The 18,318-nt window shown below is 41.4% G+C and overlaps 1 protein-coding gene across 1 annotated transcript in view; it reads right to left on the bottom strand.

The window, feature by feature from the left end:
* Positions 1–18,318, bottom strand: part of gfra4a (GDNF family receptor alpha 4a) — a 169,938-nt gene that overhangs the window by 30,783 nt on the left and 120,837 nt on the right. The window contains exons 2-3 of the mRNA XM_083792082.1: positions 15,554–15,835; positions 14,262–14,342 (exon numbers count right to left, since the gene is read on the bottom strand). Of these exons, the coding sequence (XP_083648208.1) occupies positions 14,262–14,342; positions 15,554–15,835 (363 nt within the window). The remainder of the gene's footprint in view (positions 1–14,261; positions 14,343–15,553; positions 15,836–18,318) is intronic.

Raw genomic sequence — 18,318 nt, 5'->3', positions numbered from 1 at the left:
CCTCTGCCCAGGCTCTGGACAGGGCCCCCTGCCCAGGCTCTGGACAGGGCCTCTGCCCGGGCTCTGGACAGGGCCTCTGCCCGGGCTCTGGACAGGGCCCCCTGCCCAGGCTCTGGACAGGGCCCCCTGCCCAGGCTCTGGACAGGGCCTCTGCCCAGGCTCTGGACAGGGCCCCCTGCCCAGGCTCTGGACAGGGCCCTCTGCCCGGGCTCTGGACAGGGCCCCCTGCCCAGGCTCGGCTCCAACTTCCATCGTTACTGACTCTGTGCTCTACAGCCGGGCACCGGTCTAGTAAGGTATAATGGTTAAAATAGTAGTGGAATGGGGCAGTTAAAATAACAGCCGTAAGGTGCATTCTTTAAGTAAAATATCTATAAAATGGGGTAATTAAAATAACTGTACAGAGTATACAGTACAGTCATATAGTCATGTATTGTATACATAAACATAATCCTGTGCATGGCACATGTCACCAGGACAGTGTGGAGACAGATGGGGCTCGGTCACAATATCATCAATCAACCCTTAATTGGCATAATATACTGTATCACAGCAAAGAGAGTACACAAAACATGTTAATTATTGTCTAAAACAAGTTCAAGGAACATAGTGGCAGCTTCTGCCGAAATGTGTGTGGCTGCGGCTCTCGTTTTTTTTTCACATCTACATCTATTCTACACTGAAACATAATGATCTCTATACTAATGTCAACTTACAGTATGTAACTTAGATAGCATTTTATGTAGACTTATAGCATTTTATGTAGTTATTATTATTATTATGCATAGTTTCATTATATAGATATATCACTGTTAAGTTCTTAGCTTAAGTACTGTATGATTCATGACAACTACTATGTATATGACGTATTGCCATGCTTTTTGTTCTTGCTTAATGTAAATCGCTCTGAATTTAGAGCGTCTGCTAAATGCCTAAATTGTAAATTGTCAGCAGAGCAAGGACAGCTGCACTAGAGTGATCCTTCTGACCTCCTGTTACCTTAATTAGGATACAGAGACCCACTAATCAGTCCTCTTCAGCTGCAAGTAAGTAAGTAAGTAAGATGTCAAAGAGGTCCTGACATTCAGATTTACAGGCTAGTAAGTAAATCTACTACACGTGTTTTATCATAATGTGTGTAAATGCCCCCCTGGGTTCATATACGTGCAGCAACAACAGTACAGTAACTGAGCTGGCACCTACAGTAATTATGCGTGAACCTTTGACCATGCATGTCACAAAATGTGACCTGAATATGAACCACATTAGAAACCATACAACAACCCGCATATTAACCACTTAAACCTTTTAGTCACGCCATGAAAGGAATAATAGGGACAATGTGCCCAAAATACAGACACCAAGTTGAAAGTGGTTAATCTTGGGTGCAGTATGAATATACTATACAATACATAATTTCAATCATCCATGTATTATAAGAGCATATACAAGTATACTAGTAACAAGGAGATAAAAGCTATACTAGAGATTAAAAAACAATTCATGATTTATGAATCCGTCATCTAGGGATAACACATACAGCACTGTAGTAGAATACTAGTTATTTGTTGTGTACAGAATAGGGTATATTTTTTCCCGGATTTGGCTCATTTGAATAAAAAAATAGCCAAAAATGAGGGTTCAGATTGGACATTTGACCACTCATAGATCAGGGGATAGAACGCGCACTGTGTGAAAACTCCTTTAGTGTAATTTCTAACAAGAAAAAACAACAACCTCCGGGACGACGGGTCCCGAAGCCATTTCCCGGGCGGGAAATTGCGTGCCCTGTACCCGGGAGGCCCGGAATCCCAGGATCCCGGTATTAAACCCTATAGTACAGAAGCTAGTTAAAACCCTTGTTTGTTTTAACTGCACTTGTATAGTTAATTTGGTTACATACTATTCTACTTTGGCAATTTTATTTAACTGATGAATTGAACTGATGGATTTTCAAAACTGTGTCAATTCAGACTACAAGGCCCTTGGGGCGAGGGCTTGTTGGTGTTCCTCTGTACAGTATATGTACATTTTCGATATGTATTCTTGTTATTCTTGTGTTCTATAATGGATTTGTTTGTGCAGTTATAGCAGGAGATCCCAGAGTTGTTCAGTGGCTGCATACGGGAGACATCTGCACAACAATGGGGCACATGTGCGTGATTCTCTTTCTGTACCTTTCTGTACCCGTTTGTTTGAAGAAGCCTCTAAACAATTTGACTGAAGATTATTATTTTTGTCATTCCGTGTTGCATTCTACCCTGTGCACTGTGCAGTATCTGTTGCGTTGTATTGTTGCTAGCACCACATCACTATAAATGTAGGCCTACTATCACTATGTTTGCATTATTTGCATTCAAACAATTAAATTGTCTGTGTGAAATTTATGATGAGAGACACAGCAATTATTCTGTTCAACCTCAAATGAACCAATTGTCGTTTGAATACACAGCATGAGAACCAGATTCATCATCTTTATTGTCACATCACAGTTATACAAGTAAGACACAAAGTGTCTGCTAATGCAGGGGTTCTCAAAGTTTTTGGCTAGAAGCTGTTTTGCGTTTGACTATACAGTTTCCAGACAGCATTCATGTTAGCATTAGATTTTGATTTGAGTTTTCTGCATTATGGCTGGGCACCAAAGCACCAAAGATAATAATTTATTTGGCCCGAGGCTGGTGCTAGAGGGGCTTCTACTGTAGGAATGCACTCAGCAAGTGTCATGACAATCCAACTATTTTGAGATCTCTTGCTTGAAAGTAGAAATTGCCTCAAATGAACCAATTGTCGTTTGAATACACAGCATGAGAACCAGATTCATCATCTTTATTGTCACATCACAGTTATACAAGTAAGACACAAAGTGTCTGCTAATGCAGGGGTTCTCAACGTTTTTGGCTAGGGACTCCCGGAAATGCTTTGGTCATGTCTCACGACCCCCGCCCCGCCCCCCTCCCCACCACCAATACACACTGACTGCAAGAATAACCTTAATAATAGAGAAAATACATCATAAATGAATACTGAAACCAGATACAATCATTAAGGAAAGTTTATGCATGCACCACGTACTATGTAAACTCTTAATTTCCATTTTACAGCCACCCCTGAGGGGTCGCGACCCACGGGTTGAGAACCCCTGTGCTAATGTATGTTTAATAATAATAATAATAATAAAACTTTATTTGTATAGCACCTTTCATGACATGAAATGCAGCTCAAAGTGCTTTACAGAACAATGGAGAATAAAAGAAAAGCAAGGCAACGACATTAAAAAACAAGCAGTAATGTACAGTGGGAGCTTGTTCCATGCCGACGGCCCGTAGAAGCAAAAAGCTGCTTCCCCGTATTTGTACTGTTACTTTCTACAGTCAGGTTGCCAAGTCTGCTTATTATTGATTATTTCTGCTCGCTAGATCCGATTATGAGAACTTCTGTCTTATCCTCATTTAGCTTGAGAAAGTTCTCACTCATCCAACATTTGATGCTAGATAGACAGGTCAACAGCGGGTCTAAAGCACAGGGATCATCTGGGGCCACAGGAAGATATAGTTGGGTATCATCAGCATAGAAATGAAAATTGACTCCGTAATTGGTAATGAGTTCGCCCAAGGGGAATGCCAGTGAATTTCAGAAGGTTATGTATTATTCTTATACCCCCTATGGCTTGGTTTGAATTAGGGACTGTCATACTGTGCCCTACTTACACACAAAAAATAGGTAGAATTTTCTTCATCCTTGCTTTGTGGTTTGAGTGAACCAAATCTGAATCAATGTTTAGCAAATTATTCCAATGCCCTAATTGGAGTCACTGAACACTGACTGCTTATCCATCTCTCTCTTTCTCTCCTGTCTCTGTCCCTGAACTTAAAACATGCTCTTTCTCTCTATGTTTTGGAAACCAAGATGATGTTTATATGCAATGGGCCCCAATGTAATGAATAGAACATGAATGAGCGGTAAATGTTGAATGAGTCAAACCTCTGAATGTGTTTCAGCCTAAGCCTAATGTGTGAATATTTAATTAGGCTGGTTTCTTGTGGAGCAAGAGTGCTGGAAAAAGAACAGGGGTCTGTTTGAACTGTTTCCCTTAACTCACAACAAGACCATTACAAACTGCCTTAAAGGTGAATTCCGGAAAAGCACTTTTCTTATTGTAATCTGATCTCGTTATATCCAATAACCAGTGGTAGAGGCGGAAAAATAAATAAAAACAATATCTAGAGCGGACCGCAGCTCAGAGCATGCGCGCTGGGTCTTAAGGCCTATTCATAGTTGAGTTTTCGGTGAAGAGGTGACCACCGAAAACTACAACATGATGTCACGCCGCGTGGTCACCGCTCACACAACATCTCTGTTTTTACTAACCACCGTTTCCATGGTCACCTCTTGCCTGGGCATGGAATCTCCTAAATACTGTTAACAAAGTTTTAAACCAGTAATGTGAAATGAGTCAATATTGAGCAGTTGCATGGCCTATTTCTTACTTAAAATGCCACCAGAAGCTGTTTTGCGTTTGACTATACAGTTTCCAGACAGCATTCATGTTAGCATTAGATTTTGATTTGACTTTTCTGCATTATGGCTGGGCATCATCGTCAACCAGATACAATCAGTTGGTCCTATAGTGGAAAATGAAATAAAGTGAGTAGAGTTGAGTAAAGTAGAGTCGAGTTGAGCCAGTATCCTGCTACTGCATGATACCAGCTCATCTCAACTCTATATGAAAAAAGATATAGATAATCATTTATTTGGCCCGAGGCTGGTGCTAGAGGGTCGCTATAGTTAGGGGGGCTTCTACTGTAGGAAGCATGAATGCACTCAGCAAGTGTCATGACAATCCAACTATTTTGAGATCTCTTGCTTGAAAGTAGAAATTGCCTAAGGGAGGCACTAGAGAAAAGGCCATGAAGTCACAAAGGTCTCTGGGGAGCAAGTTCCATGGCATTCCGCATGTAGTTTTCAAGATATCTTGTTTGGGACCAAAGTGGTGGACGGATGGGATGGACTGGAACCTCAGAGCCTAACTAGCGGTAGCCTTGGAGACCACAGGCCTTTTGTTTCAAAACTGGAAAAAACTGAAGAAAAAAAAGCCTGGGAGAGACCCCCCTGGAAATGTGGCATATAACACTAAACTCCTCTCTCTCTCTCAGATCATGCCTTGCACCTGTATTCAATCTCTTCTCTCTTTCGCACGCACGGGCGCACGCACACGCACATGCACATGCACGCATAAAAAAATCCACACGTTCATGTGACACGTCAAGGTTTGACGTGGCACGAAAGGAGCGCCACACACACACACACACACACACACACACACACACACACACACACACACACACACACACACACACACACACACACACACACACACACACACACACACACACACACACACACACACACACACACACTCCCTCTCCTGTCACTCCTCTATCCATATCCCTCTCTCCCCGCTTTCATTCACTTCCTCTCCTCTCTCACTCCACCATTCCCTCCCTCTCCTCTCTCACTCCTCCATCCATATCCCTCTCTCCTAGCTTTCATTCACTCCCTCTCCTCTCTCACTCCTCCATCCATATCCGTCTCTCCTCGCTTTCATTCACTCCCTCTCCTCTCTCACTCCTCCATCCATATCCCTCTCTCCTTGCTTTCATTCACTCCCTCTCCTCTCTCACTCCTCCATCCATATCCCTCTCTCCCCGCTTTCATTCACTCCCTCTCCTCTCTCACTCCTCCATCCATATCCCTCTCTCCCCGCTTTCATTCACTCCCTCTCCTCTCTCACTCCTCCATCCATATCCCTCTCTCCCCGCTTTCATTCACTCCCTCTCCTCTCTCACTCCTCCATCCATATCCCTCTCTCCCCGCTTTCATTCACTCGCTCTCCTCTCTCACTCCTCCATCCATATCCCTCTCTCCCCGCTTTCATTCACTCCCTCTCCTCTCACTCCTCCATCCATATCTCTCTCCCCGCTTTCATTCACTCCCTCTCCTCTCTCACTCCACCATTCCCTCCCTCTCCTCTCTCACTCCTCCATCCATATCCCTCTCACCCTGCTTTCCCTCCTCTTGGCTCTGAATCGGTCCATGTCCTCCCCGTGAGGAGCCATCTCTCTGCAGGGGGCCAGGCAAGCCTACTTCCTCTTTCATTGTATGCCACATTATCTTCCAATTGATCATTATGCCCGTGCTCTATTTATTTATTTATTTAGTGAGATCTTCCAATCAATATATCGTGGCGATGAACCCGCATGCTCCTGGCAGACGGCAGACACTCTCATTAGTTTATAAAATGCATGTGTGTGTGTGTGTGTGTGTGTGTGTGTGTGTGTGTGTCTGTGGCTCTCGCCGAGCTGTCACATAAAATATGAATGGGAGCGGAGAGCAAGCTAACAACCCATCACAAAGCATAGGTTATTCCCAGCTTAGCTGCTTAGTGGGCGTGTGGCGGAGGAGGATGGGTTGGCACGGAGGACAAGAGAGAGAGAGAGAGAGAGAGAGAGAGAGAGAGGCCTGATGCAATTGCCGGCATAGGATGACAAAATGCAATCCAGCCCCGGAGTGGCCCCAGGAGAGGAGAACGTGCAGATTATTCACCTGAAACCCTCTCTTGTGGGTTTTCCCCCCCCAAGTTATATTTATTTAGGGAAGGTTTGCTGTGCATGAATTCCCATTTTCAATGACTTAATCTTTCATGTTCATACTGTACAGTAACTCGCACACATTCACAACAACACAATTTTGCTGTTGTTCACACAAGCGGATTCACGGGAGTGGTTGGTCGTTAAGTGACTTGCTCAAGGGCATCTGTTACTGAGGGAGAGTAAGACCATTAACTCCTTATGAATGGGGGATTCAAACTGGGGATATCTTGGTCACTATCCACCTCTCTAGGGAGACCCCCCCAAAAAATCGAATTATATGTACACCAACCTCCCAGTGCTTAGTTAGGAAAGATAATGACACAAATCCTGTACTGTAAATTTAACACATGTTCTATGTTTACTAGAAGAAAGACCCCTGAAAATGGTCCTAGACATTCATATTTGAAAGGGGTCATTTTTCTAGTTGAAGGAGACATACTGTTTAAAAAAAGGGGGGGAAAAAATAGGAAAACAACCATTAATCACATCTTTGTTGTTTTGGCAGCACGCTTGTCAGAATGCATAGCGTGGACAACAACTTTGACCTCTCTATGCTATACTGTGTGAGGAATTTATGATTAGACCATAACAGTGAAGGTGCCACACTGCAGTAATTCAATGCAACCTCAGTCTGACCAGTGGTCATTTAAATACACGGCCTGTTCATGAAGTCACAAAGGGGATGCGAGTGTGTTGTTATGAGAGTTTACACAGGCCTCCGCATAAATTGCCACAAAGCGCCAGTGGTTTTGTGGTAACATGGTTGATGATATCACATAGTGTCTGTAGATGTTTACACAACACTTCCACAAGTGCAGGGACAGAATAGCCGTATTTGACCTTTTGAACTGGATCCTACCAATGTTCAGTCTGTATTTCTATTCATTCATCCATCCCTCCCTCCCCCGCTCCAACCTTCCTCATCATTTTTTCATCAACTTGTAAACTGAGAGAGTTCTCAGCCACCCTGCCCTAACTCTGGAAGTTACACGAACAAACAGTGGAACTCCACAGAGAATGACTGGGTCAGGAGAGAGAGGCGGCACAAAAGCTGTGGCAGCATCCAGGAGGATTTTTTGAGCATCATAAATCATGCATGCTACATCTTCTTGTTAGGGGCCCAAAGCACTACTATGTAGCTCTTTTGGGTGTCAAAATTCAGACCAGCGTTGTACAGATGTACCCATTGTACAAGTCCCCTCTTTTTTTTTACAAGGCATTTGTTGAACTACTGCAGCAGCTTTGCTCCAACCACAAGTGGAACGTAGTGAATTCAAGTTCATCCGTTTTCACACTACTAGCAGGTGCAGAGAAGGTCTCAGTGGTTACTATTGGATACGGTTCCAGACAGTATTATCCTCAGTTTATTATTTATTCATGTATTATTATTAATGCCGTGTCCCTGAGAACCTCTAGTCTGTTAACTCAAGTGTGTACTCGTCATTACACAAGTAGTCAAGTACACACTTGAGTTCAGATCTACTCAACAACTTTAACACAATGTATGCCACACCTGCATATTTATTGCTTAAACCCTCTTTTGCCAACCCGGGAAATCTCTGGTTTCTTTAAAGTCTCTTAATCCAGAATTAATAGTATTTTATTTACCGTCCATTGGATGTTTTTAGCATCAGTCGCTATAGCCTCCGGTAGCTCCCATGTTGTGCAGTCATTGATTACCACAAATCTCTGCGAACACGCACGCAATCTGAAGCAGGGGTTCTCAACGTTTTTGGCTGGGGACCCCCAGAAATGCTTTGGCCATGTTTCGCGCCCCCCCCCCCCCCCCCCCCCCCCACCACCACAAAAGGGTCTGGCCAGGCTCTGCCAGTGGGCCTAATCAGCCTAAATCCCCTCACCTGTGCAATTTCCAGCCTCTGCCTCAGCCAATTGTTTGACATGGCAACCCCACACCTGACAATTGATTAGCCTACTTCGTTCCACTACTTTACAGTCCACTTTTCACAGTCAGCCAGTTTGCCCTCTTCACACAGAGGCAGAGACAGAGAACTCCATGTGGGACACAGACAGACAGTTAAAACGGGTGCTATGACAAGTTGACAACGGGTATTATTAGGTTCCCAAGTTGCATCGTTCTCAAGTAGGCCGGTAGCCGACGGGCACGTACAGGTCTAGTAACTTTAATTACTTTATTCAAACATTCAGTTTGAATCCAGACAATGTTTTGAGTAAATACATCCTGTCATTATGTATGTAAGCTGTTTCCACAAAAGAAATGCAAGTTCTGCCAAATGTTGAAAGGATGAATTGAGATATGCATGCATGACAGAGGACTTACTAGCAATACAATACTGATCATGGCAGCAGTTGTCAGAGTAAAACATATAGATATTTTCTTCAAAAATGTCTCTTTTGTCTCTCTCACAAAACTGGTGTTAATTACCTTTCAACAAACATGGTGTATTGTACCCGTTTCTGTGTGCATTGGTGCTTCTGAACATTTCAAGAAAAAAGCCCACATTAAAACCTTATTTTACAATTGCCTTTTGATTAGATTTTCGTTGTCTTTACACCCTCATTCTCATCATTTACACATAACAGTACAATCACATTACTTTACACCCTCATTCTCATCATTTACACATAACAGTACAATCACATTACTTTACACCCTCATTCTCATCATTTACACATAACAGTACAATCACATTACTTTACACCCTCATTCTCATCATTTACACATAACAGTACAATCACATTACTTTACACCCTCATTCTCATCATTTACACATAACAGTACAATCACATTACTTTACACCCTCATTCTCATCAGTTACACATAACAGTACAATCACATTACTTTACACCCTCATTCTCATCAGTTACACATAACAGTACAATCACATTACTTTACACCCTCATTCTCATCATTTACACATAACAGTACAATCACATTACTTTACACCCTCATTCTCATCAGTTACACATAACAGTACAATCACATTACTTTACACCCTCATTCTCATCAGTTACACATAACAGTACAATCACATTACTTTACACCCTCATTCTCATCAGTTACACATAACAGTACAATCACATTACTTTACCCTCATTCTCATCATTTACACATAACAGTACAATCACATTACTTTACACCCTCATTCTCATCATTTACACATAACAGTACAATCACATTACTTTACTCATTCTCATCATTTACACATAACAGTACAATCACATTACTTTACACCCTCATTCTCATCAGTTACACATAACAGTACAATCACATTACTTTACTCATTCTCATCATTTACACATAACAGTACAATCACATTACTTTACCCTCATTCTCATCATTTACACATAACAGTACAATCACATTACTTTACTCATTCTCATCATTTACACATAACAGTACAATCACATTACTTTACACCCTCATTCTCATCAGTTACACATAACAGTACAATCACATTACTTTACACCCTCATTCTCATCAGTTACACATAACAGTACAATCACATTACTTTACACCCTCATTCTCATCATTTACACATAACAGTACAATCACATTACTTTACACCCTCATTCTCATCAGTTACACATAACAGTACAATCACATTACTTTACACCCTCATTCTCATAATTTACACATAACAGTACAATCACATTACTTTACACCCTCATTCTCATCAGTTACACATAACAGTACAATCACATTACTTTACACCCTCATTCTCATCAGTTACACATAACAGTACAATCACATTACTTTACACCCTCATTCTCATCAGTTACACATAACAGTACAATCACATTACTTTACTCATTCTCATCATTTACACATAACAGTACAATCACATTACTTTACCCTCATTCTCATCATTTACACATAACAGTACAATCACATTACTTTACCCTCATTCTCATCATTTACACATAACAGTACAATCACATTACTTTACCCTCATTCTCATCATTTACACATAACAGTACAATCACATTACTTTACTCATTCTCATCATTTACACATAACAGTACAATCACATTACTTTACCCTCATTCTCATCATTTACACATAACAGTACAATCACATTACTTTACACCCTCATTCTCATCAGTTACACATAACAGTACAATCACATTACTTTACACCCTCATTCTCATCAGTTACACATAACAGTACAATCACATTACTTTACACCCTCATTCTCATCAGTTACACATAACAGTACAATCACATTACTTTACTCATTCTCATCATTTACACATAACAGTACAATCACATTACTTTACACCCTTATTCTCATCATTTACACATAACAGTACAATCACATTACTTTACACCCTCATTCTCATCATTTACACATAACAGTACAATCACATTACTTTACTCATTCTCATCATTTACACATAACAGTACAATCACATTACTTTACACCCTCATTCTCATCATTTACACATAACAGTACAATCACATTACTTTCCCAGAAGTGAACACACTATAAACCCTGAGTTATGCCATGCGTATAACAATACTGAGTTTTAGGCATCAAAGCGTGCAATGTGAGGCTGTGAGCTTGTTGTGAGCTTGTAGATCGGCTATTTTCGATGTGATTTTCTACTGTTGGCAAATAGGCTATAGTGAATTATTAAGATGTTTGGATGGGTGGTATCCCTCCTTTCCATCTCCATGATGCTTCATTGTTTGCACGTGCGTGTCAGGATGGCTATCATTATACTTCATGTCATGCACCAACGCCTTCTTTCCTAATCATAGTCATCATTTAAGTTTGAACACAGCATCCCATCTCATCTATGCGTATTCGGAGTGATAATTAACCACTGGGACAAAAACAACTACTTGTCCTCGCTGAACAAAAACAACAAACTGAAAATTATTCACAAACAAAACAAACAAGCCAAAAAAGCCCTGTGCCTCGCTATTTTAAAGAGCTTCAACAGGAGAAAATATATTTTTTGTTTTGAGTAAACAACTCGTCTCTCTCTCTCTCTCGTTCACTCCATCTATCTCTTACTCTGTCTCCCTCCCTCTCTCTGATCCTCTCCAGTATGTCTCCCTCTCTCCCCCCACCTGTTCTCCCTCTTCCACCCCTCTCTCTTTGCTACCTTTACTTCACTTTATTTGTTTATTTAGACAAGACAATGTATATTAATGGACATTACATAAATGCTAAAATACTAATTCTCATCCGCAGTCCCCACATAAAAACATAAAACAAAACAAGCAAACAGTACCCCACATTAGGAAACAAAGCATTAAAAACATACATACACAACACCTGTTCTCCCTCTTCCACCTCTCTCAGGCTTCCAGGTGCTTTAAAGTAAATAGGTAATTAATCCTAACAGGCCTAACAGTGCCACATAGCAGCCTGGGCTCTTCCACATGCTTACAGGAAAGACAGAAGAAGCAAGAAGGGTGCTGCTCATCAAACACTTTCTAAATCCACTTCTCAAACCCAACGTCTCCTGTGTATGAACCCATCTCCTGAGTCGCTCATCCAACCTGTACCCAGAATACTTCTTGGGCTGATGTACGTGCTGAATGTTAAAGTGCACTGCAGTGACACCAATTTGTACTGACACTTTACAGTAAACTGAGATGCTTTGTTGAACCATTTGTTTCATTTTGAAAAGTGTGTGTGTGGTCTATACTGAAAATGAAAGAAATTAATGAGATGAAATTTTGAATCAAAGAAAGTAATGAAAGAAAATGGACTGCGGGCCTGGGCCGTGGCTCAGTGGTCCAGGCACCTTGGCTGGTAATCCAGTCTGGCAGTGTGCCGCGGGTTTGACTCCCGATCCCGACGGCCTTTACTGCATGTCAGCTCCCCATCTCTCTCCCCATTTCCTGTCAGCCTACCGTCTGTCCCTCCATACAAATATAAAATAAAGGCGAAAGCCACAACAACAAAAAAAAAGAAAAAAAAAAGAAAAGAAAATGGACTGAGTTGCCATAGTCTGATCTGAAAGTTGGTGAAAGCTAAATACAGAGTTCCAAGAGGATATGAGGATTCAAATGAAATCAGATGACCCTGATTCAGTATTTTGGCCGAGCAGTCTCCTTCCCTGGTAACACTATGCAGGTGGCCCCTTATATGCCTTGTTTACGATCATAACAATGTGTAATTAATTCATTAATTTAATTTAGTTCAAAAATAGTATGAGATGAATAATGGAATTAATAATAAATCAATAATCAAACAGGATTAAAAGTTGTATTTATGCAACCATGAAGTAGGGACACAGGAAATAAATCGAGCTGCACCATTATGATTTTTTTTTTAAGAAATCCTCGCAATTATTTTGGTCAAATACAGAGATCAAGATTATTAAACATGATTGCTCACTGACTTTGGAAATGTCATGCATGTATTGAACTTGATTGAAACGTCATGATTTGTAGTAAGCCTGTCATAACAAGATAGCAAATGAACTGTGCGTAAACGAGTAGAGGAATAACTACGGTACGCGCATCGCACACATTTGAACAATCCTAAAATATATTATTATTAAGTGCATCAGGAGCACTGCTGGGGGCGCAGCTAGAGAAGCTGCTGTTATGCTCTCCGCCCACTATGCCATTTCATTGTCCAATTTCCTTCTCTCTGAATAAAGCTGTTGTTTCTCTACTTAGCAATATCAACTCCTCCTTCATGTTTAAATCATAATCCCTGTATAGCGTGTGGATCTCCAATAACATATATACATTAAATTAAAAAAAGGTTGGGGTCGGGGCACAGCAGCAAACCACATAATCATGTGAGGATAGTCTTTTAACACGTGTAACCTGGCAGCCCTATTCTGGGCATGTCATTATACGCACATCATGTTTGCCAATTAAAACAAACAAAAAAATAGCAGATCTACAAACTCAACAATTGTTGCTATTCGTTGCACAACATGTGGTTAATCACGTTCTCACTCTAATGAACAGGTGTTAGAGTGAGATGGGCTTTTAGGGAGGGGAGAAAGCACACCACTGTAAAGGAAACGGTTGTTGGATTTATAACAAAGCCCATGAGATCATCATTACGATGCCGTTCAATAATCTTAATAAGATAATTTTATCTTGATTGTCTACCGTATGTATTTCCAAATCGTAACTGTATCGAAAATGTGATTAATTGCATAGCCCTAGGAAGAAGGCCCAGGTGAAATTCAATTCTTAGATAACTATAAGTGGATCCTGAGGACACCACTTGATTAGAAAAGAATCAAAGATGTATGTAATTGCTATATTGTGGTATTTTATATTAAATGTGGCTAATGGAACGGTGGGTGGACCACAGCCATGTCACTTTGACTAAGACATAACCATGCAATACGCCCAGAGTTTTGTCCATTCACTCTGTGTCTCAGAGGAGGGCTGTGGACAGTTCAGTGACATCATCGGTAGGCAGTCATTTCAAACATTTCTTTTACTAATGTGAGAAAAATGACTTCTATTACAGCACGCTAACTTTCCAGAAATAGCTTAGACAAAAATGGTACCATCTTATAATGAGCATTAGTGAGGAATGAGGATTAGTGAGCATATATAGGCTATACCTAGGTTGAAAATGGTCCTTTAATCAAAGCAACTATAGATCTCAGTGCAGAATCTAATTTGTAGCTCACCTGCCGCAATGGAGGCCAGTCGCACATAGTCCGATCCCCTCTCCTCTGGCTCATAGGGGTAGTTCTCCACCAGGTTGAGTCCTGTCAACGTAAGATACCACCTTGATTGTGTATTCAGACACACATTGTTCAGCTGTTTAATGTTTTCCAGTGCCAATGTGTGTCTGTCGCACACATTGATTCCAGCAGCACAAAAGACCATTTTGACAAACAAGTTGGAGGAGATAAAGCTTAACACTTTGAGTGCCACCTTGTGGCCAAAGGCCTGGTTGCCTTTCTTGGGGTAGTTGTTGCTATGTGCAATAGAGCAACATAAATCTTTTGTAAGTATTTCAGGATTTAAGTCAGGATTTAGAAGGCATTTCTTTATCGGCCTCAGGTCTAAATGGGTTAAGTGTTGTGAAATATGATTTGAAACAAGTAACATTTGTTGTTTGGTGAGAAATTAGGAGGAAATGAAGGAAGTGATATTGGCTGGAAGAGGGATTTAGCATGACATCCCACGCTGCAACTTTTCCATGTACGTATTCACCTTGTGCTGTCACCTACTGTACCTAGGTGATTTACCAACACAACATATAAGCAGGTCCTTAGTCTTGGGGGAAAAGCCAGTGGCTATGTGACTTTAGAAGAAAAAATGCAAACTACTGCACACCTAAGCTGAAAATAAAGCAGAGAAAAGTGTGTGGGGGTATGCATTTTTTTTCCTTCCTTATCTAAGGGGATTTGCGCCCAGCACCACACGCATTGTGTGAGAGTGTGCAGCTCTCCTTAGGTGCTATGTGTCTCACGTCTTTCCTCTAATACCAGGGATATTTTCCCAAAGCTGAATGTTTTCTGCCCGATTGCACATTGTGAACAAGGAATCATGAATATGTACATACTGTAGTACAGTGTACTGTATACAGTTAGTTCTCAATGGGAACCCAGAGGGAATCCAGAATACTGCTCGTTTTCATTCTAGTTATCTGGGACTCTGACAGACTTTTGGGGGTATTGTCTATTATTACAGTGGTTCTCAAAGTGGGGTTTGGGGGACCTTTACGGGTGGGTTCCAATCAAAATGATTGACTTACAGGCCTAGTATAACCCTTATGTTATGGGAGGCCTGTGGACTAATTAAGACAAAACTGGGGGTCGGTTGATTAAAAGATTTTAGATTAATGCGCCACCTCAGCTATGGCTGTGCCCAGGGCATCCCTCCGTGGATTCATCCATTGCCCGTGTGTGTGCCTGTGTGTGTGCCCGTGTGTGTGCCATGCGTGTCTAATGTGCCGATTTGAACATCTCACCGTGCAGCACCGACTGGTGAAGGCTCCAGTAAATGCTCAGGCAGTTCTTCTCCCTCTTCATGCCTCGTTTACATTGGCAGCCATGCAGTGGAGTGGACATGAGAGCCATCATGGCATTCTCGCACTGGTTGCGGGCCCCGGGCCCCAGCTTCACACTGCCGTCTCCCGCCACACACTGCCGCAGGGTGCGGAGGCGCGGGCTGCATGTATCGTCGCTGGAGCAGGTGTCTCCGGCGCGCAGGCAGTCCTCCCCGCCCACTGTGAGGGCCACGCGTGGGACCCCTGGAGAGACAATCAGGAACACACATTCAACAGGCTGGAAAGTGGATCGCTTAGTGCCAGCTTCCTTTTTGTTTTTTTGTGATAGTATATTTATACAAAAGTTTAATTTCCTGGAAGATGATAAAGGCTTTGTTCAACACAATCGTTGTGAAAGGGGTGGCAGGTGGCCTGGCCCTGGAGCTATAGGAAGTAACTGGGACAGTACATTCCACATGTCAACTGGCTGCTATTGCAGCTCCAGTGCAAAACAACTCTGCCAAAGTCCCCTTGAGTAAGGCACCAAACGTCAAAGTGATTAAAGCAGAACTCGTTTGTGACAGCACACTTTTATGTCACATTTGAAAACAAATACTGTATATGCCACTCAATGATAACAGATGATGTTCTGTGTGACTTTAAAATGTTACTTATACAGTATAATGTATGAATGAAAGCGCTTTGAGCGCTATAAAAATGCAATTCATTATTATTATAAGTAATATTTTAAAGTAGTATAGATTATATTAGTTATGCATTACAAATCCTACAGGGAAAATAGATAAAAATGCAACTTTGTGTTTTACCACAAAACTAATTCAATATTATAGATCCCATACCACCTGTAAATCCCCACAATGAAAACAAAACAGTAATCCTTGGTTTACCCACAAGAGAAATACAAATAAAATAAATCCTACTGTGGTGTGGATGTACCCATAGCGCCACAATGAAAATGAGGAAAACAGAATAAATTAACCACATCCATGGAATGAACCCAATGCCAGACAATTTCAAAACAAAACAAAGTGCCATACTTCCTCTCAAATTAATTTCACAAACAAAAACAGAAATTACGCCCCCCCTGCAGGCTATCAGTACTGTTTTGGAGAGATGTGAATGTGTGTCTGGAGAATTAATTACTATGGCTTCACATCAACATGATCAAAACAAAACACAGGCACACGTGTTAAATTACACAATGTTTGCCTATCAGAACTATCATCAGTCTGTCCAGTCCAGTCTGTACAATAACAGTACTTTATACATAATAATGCCACGCGTTGCAGGGTTCGGCTCTCCAAGCAGCCACATTGGAAAGAAATTAGGCATCTTCCTCACTTCCTGCTATGATACTAATTCATCTATCTATAAATGCACCAATTTTCTGTACATGCGTGTGTACGTCTGTAATCCACGTAACTCGAGAACAGTTCGCCCCACCGACTTCAAATTAATTAAATACACGTTCCACACCCCCACAGGGAGTGCAGTGCCCGGTGTCGAGTCCGTCAGATAGCCGGTTGTTAATCCTATGAAATCTACTATGAATTTGAGTAGGAATTCATTATAATGAAATATATGGTGTGGCTTAAATTTTGGGCGGGAACCCCTTTTGGTGTTAGCATCATGTCATGCTTTAGCTATTGAAAAATAGAAGATCTACAAGCTCATAGCGCGCCACCGAGTGGCGCGCTACGAGCTTGTAGGTCTGCTATTTTTGAAAAATCGAAGAACGACTGACATAGAAACATAGCTTTTTCAGAAAACTGTCAGGATGTAAAAGAAATTTTTAGAATCTGATCTCAGGTCAGAATGGGTTAAATTTATCCTACAGACATGTATGACGATGAAGTCACACAAAGACAACACATTGAATTGTCCTGAAAGTTTGTACGGAACAATTTTCTTCATAAAGATACCATAGACTTGGCCACACACGGGAGGAAAAGTAACTGGTAATGAAGCAATGTCAGTTGTCCCTATGGGATTTGAAAGAGAAGAGAATTTTGACAGGGAATGTCAAGTTGTTAGTCACCTGTGGTAGTTAAAATCAGAGTACAACTGCTTCTCAACTACAGGCTGACACTCACTGAGACAGTGAGGAAGAACCTAGTGAAGTTGTTCAATGGATGCTGGTTGAAAGTTTTGCCAGGCATTGGCAGACACAATGACATATTTCTTGTAAATCTGTCAAGACATGCAGATCAAATTCTTCTCATTTGTTTCAGGCTAATCTGTCTACCAGAGGTGCATCTCTTAGTTGCACCAGGACAGCAAGCAAATGATGAAAATTGTAAAAGAAAAAAAAGTATTCTTGTACTTAGTTTGGGGGGAAAACCTCATTCGTGCAAAACTGTGATTAATTTTCAGTGTTGGGGTAACCTATTACAGAAGTAAGTCTGTTCCAATATAATAGGCCTATGATGCAATACTTTTAGCAGCAACAAAGTAATATAATGTGTTCCACCACCAAAACAAGAAATAGCCTACATTCCTGTTGTTCGATTGGTTGAGATAGTTCTAGAGTCAGAGTCCATGTTTTCGAGATGAGGTCCAAAGAATCCCATAGCACACCTGTAGCACACCCAATAAATGCTCAACCAAAATGTATTTTTAAGGGGCGATAGCCCCTCCTATGTCCAGCTTTTGGTGTGTGCAACCGAACTGTTCGAACTGGCAACCTTGCGGTTACCATCCAGGCACTCTACCCCTGAGCCACCGCC

The sequence above is a fragment of the Protomyctophum parallelum genome (assembly GCF_964188405.1).
Source record: "Protomyctophum parallelum genome assembly, chromosome: 20".
Lineage (NCBI taxonomy): Eukaryota > Metazoa > Chordata > Actinopteri > Myctophiformes > Myctophidae > Protomyctophum > Protomyctophum parallelum.
This window is presented reverse-complemented; position numbering and strand designations above follow the sequence as displayed.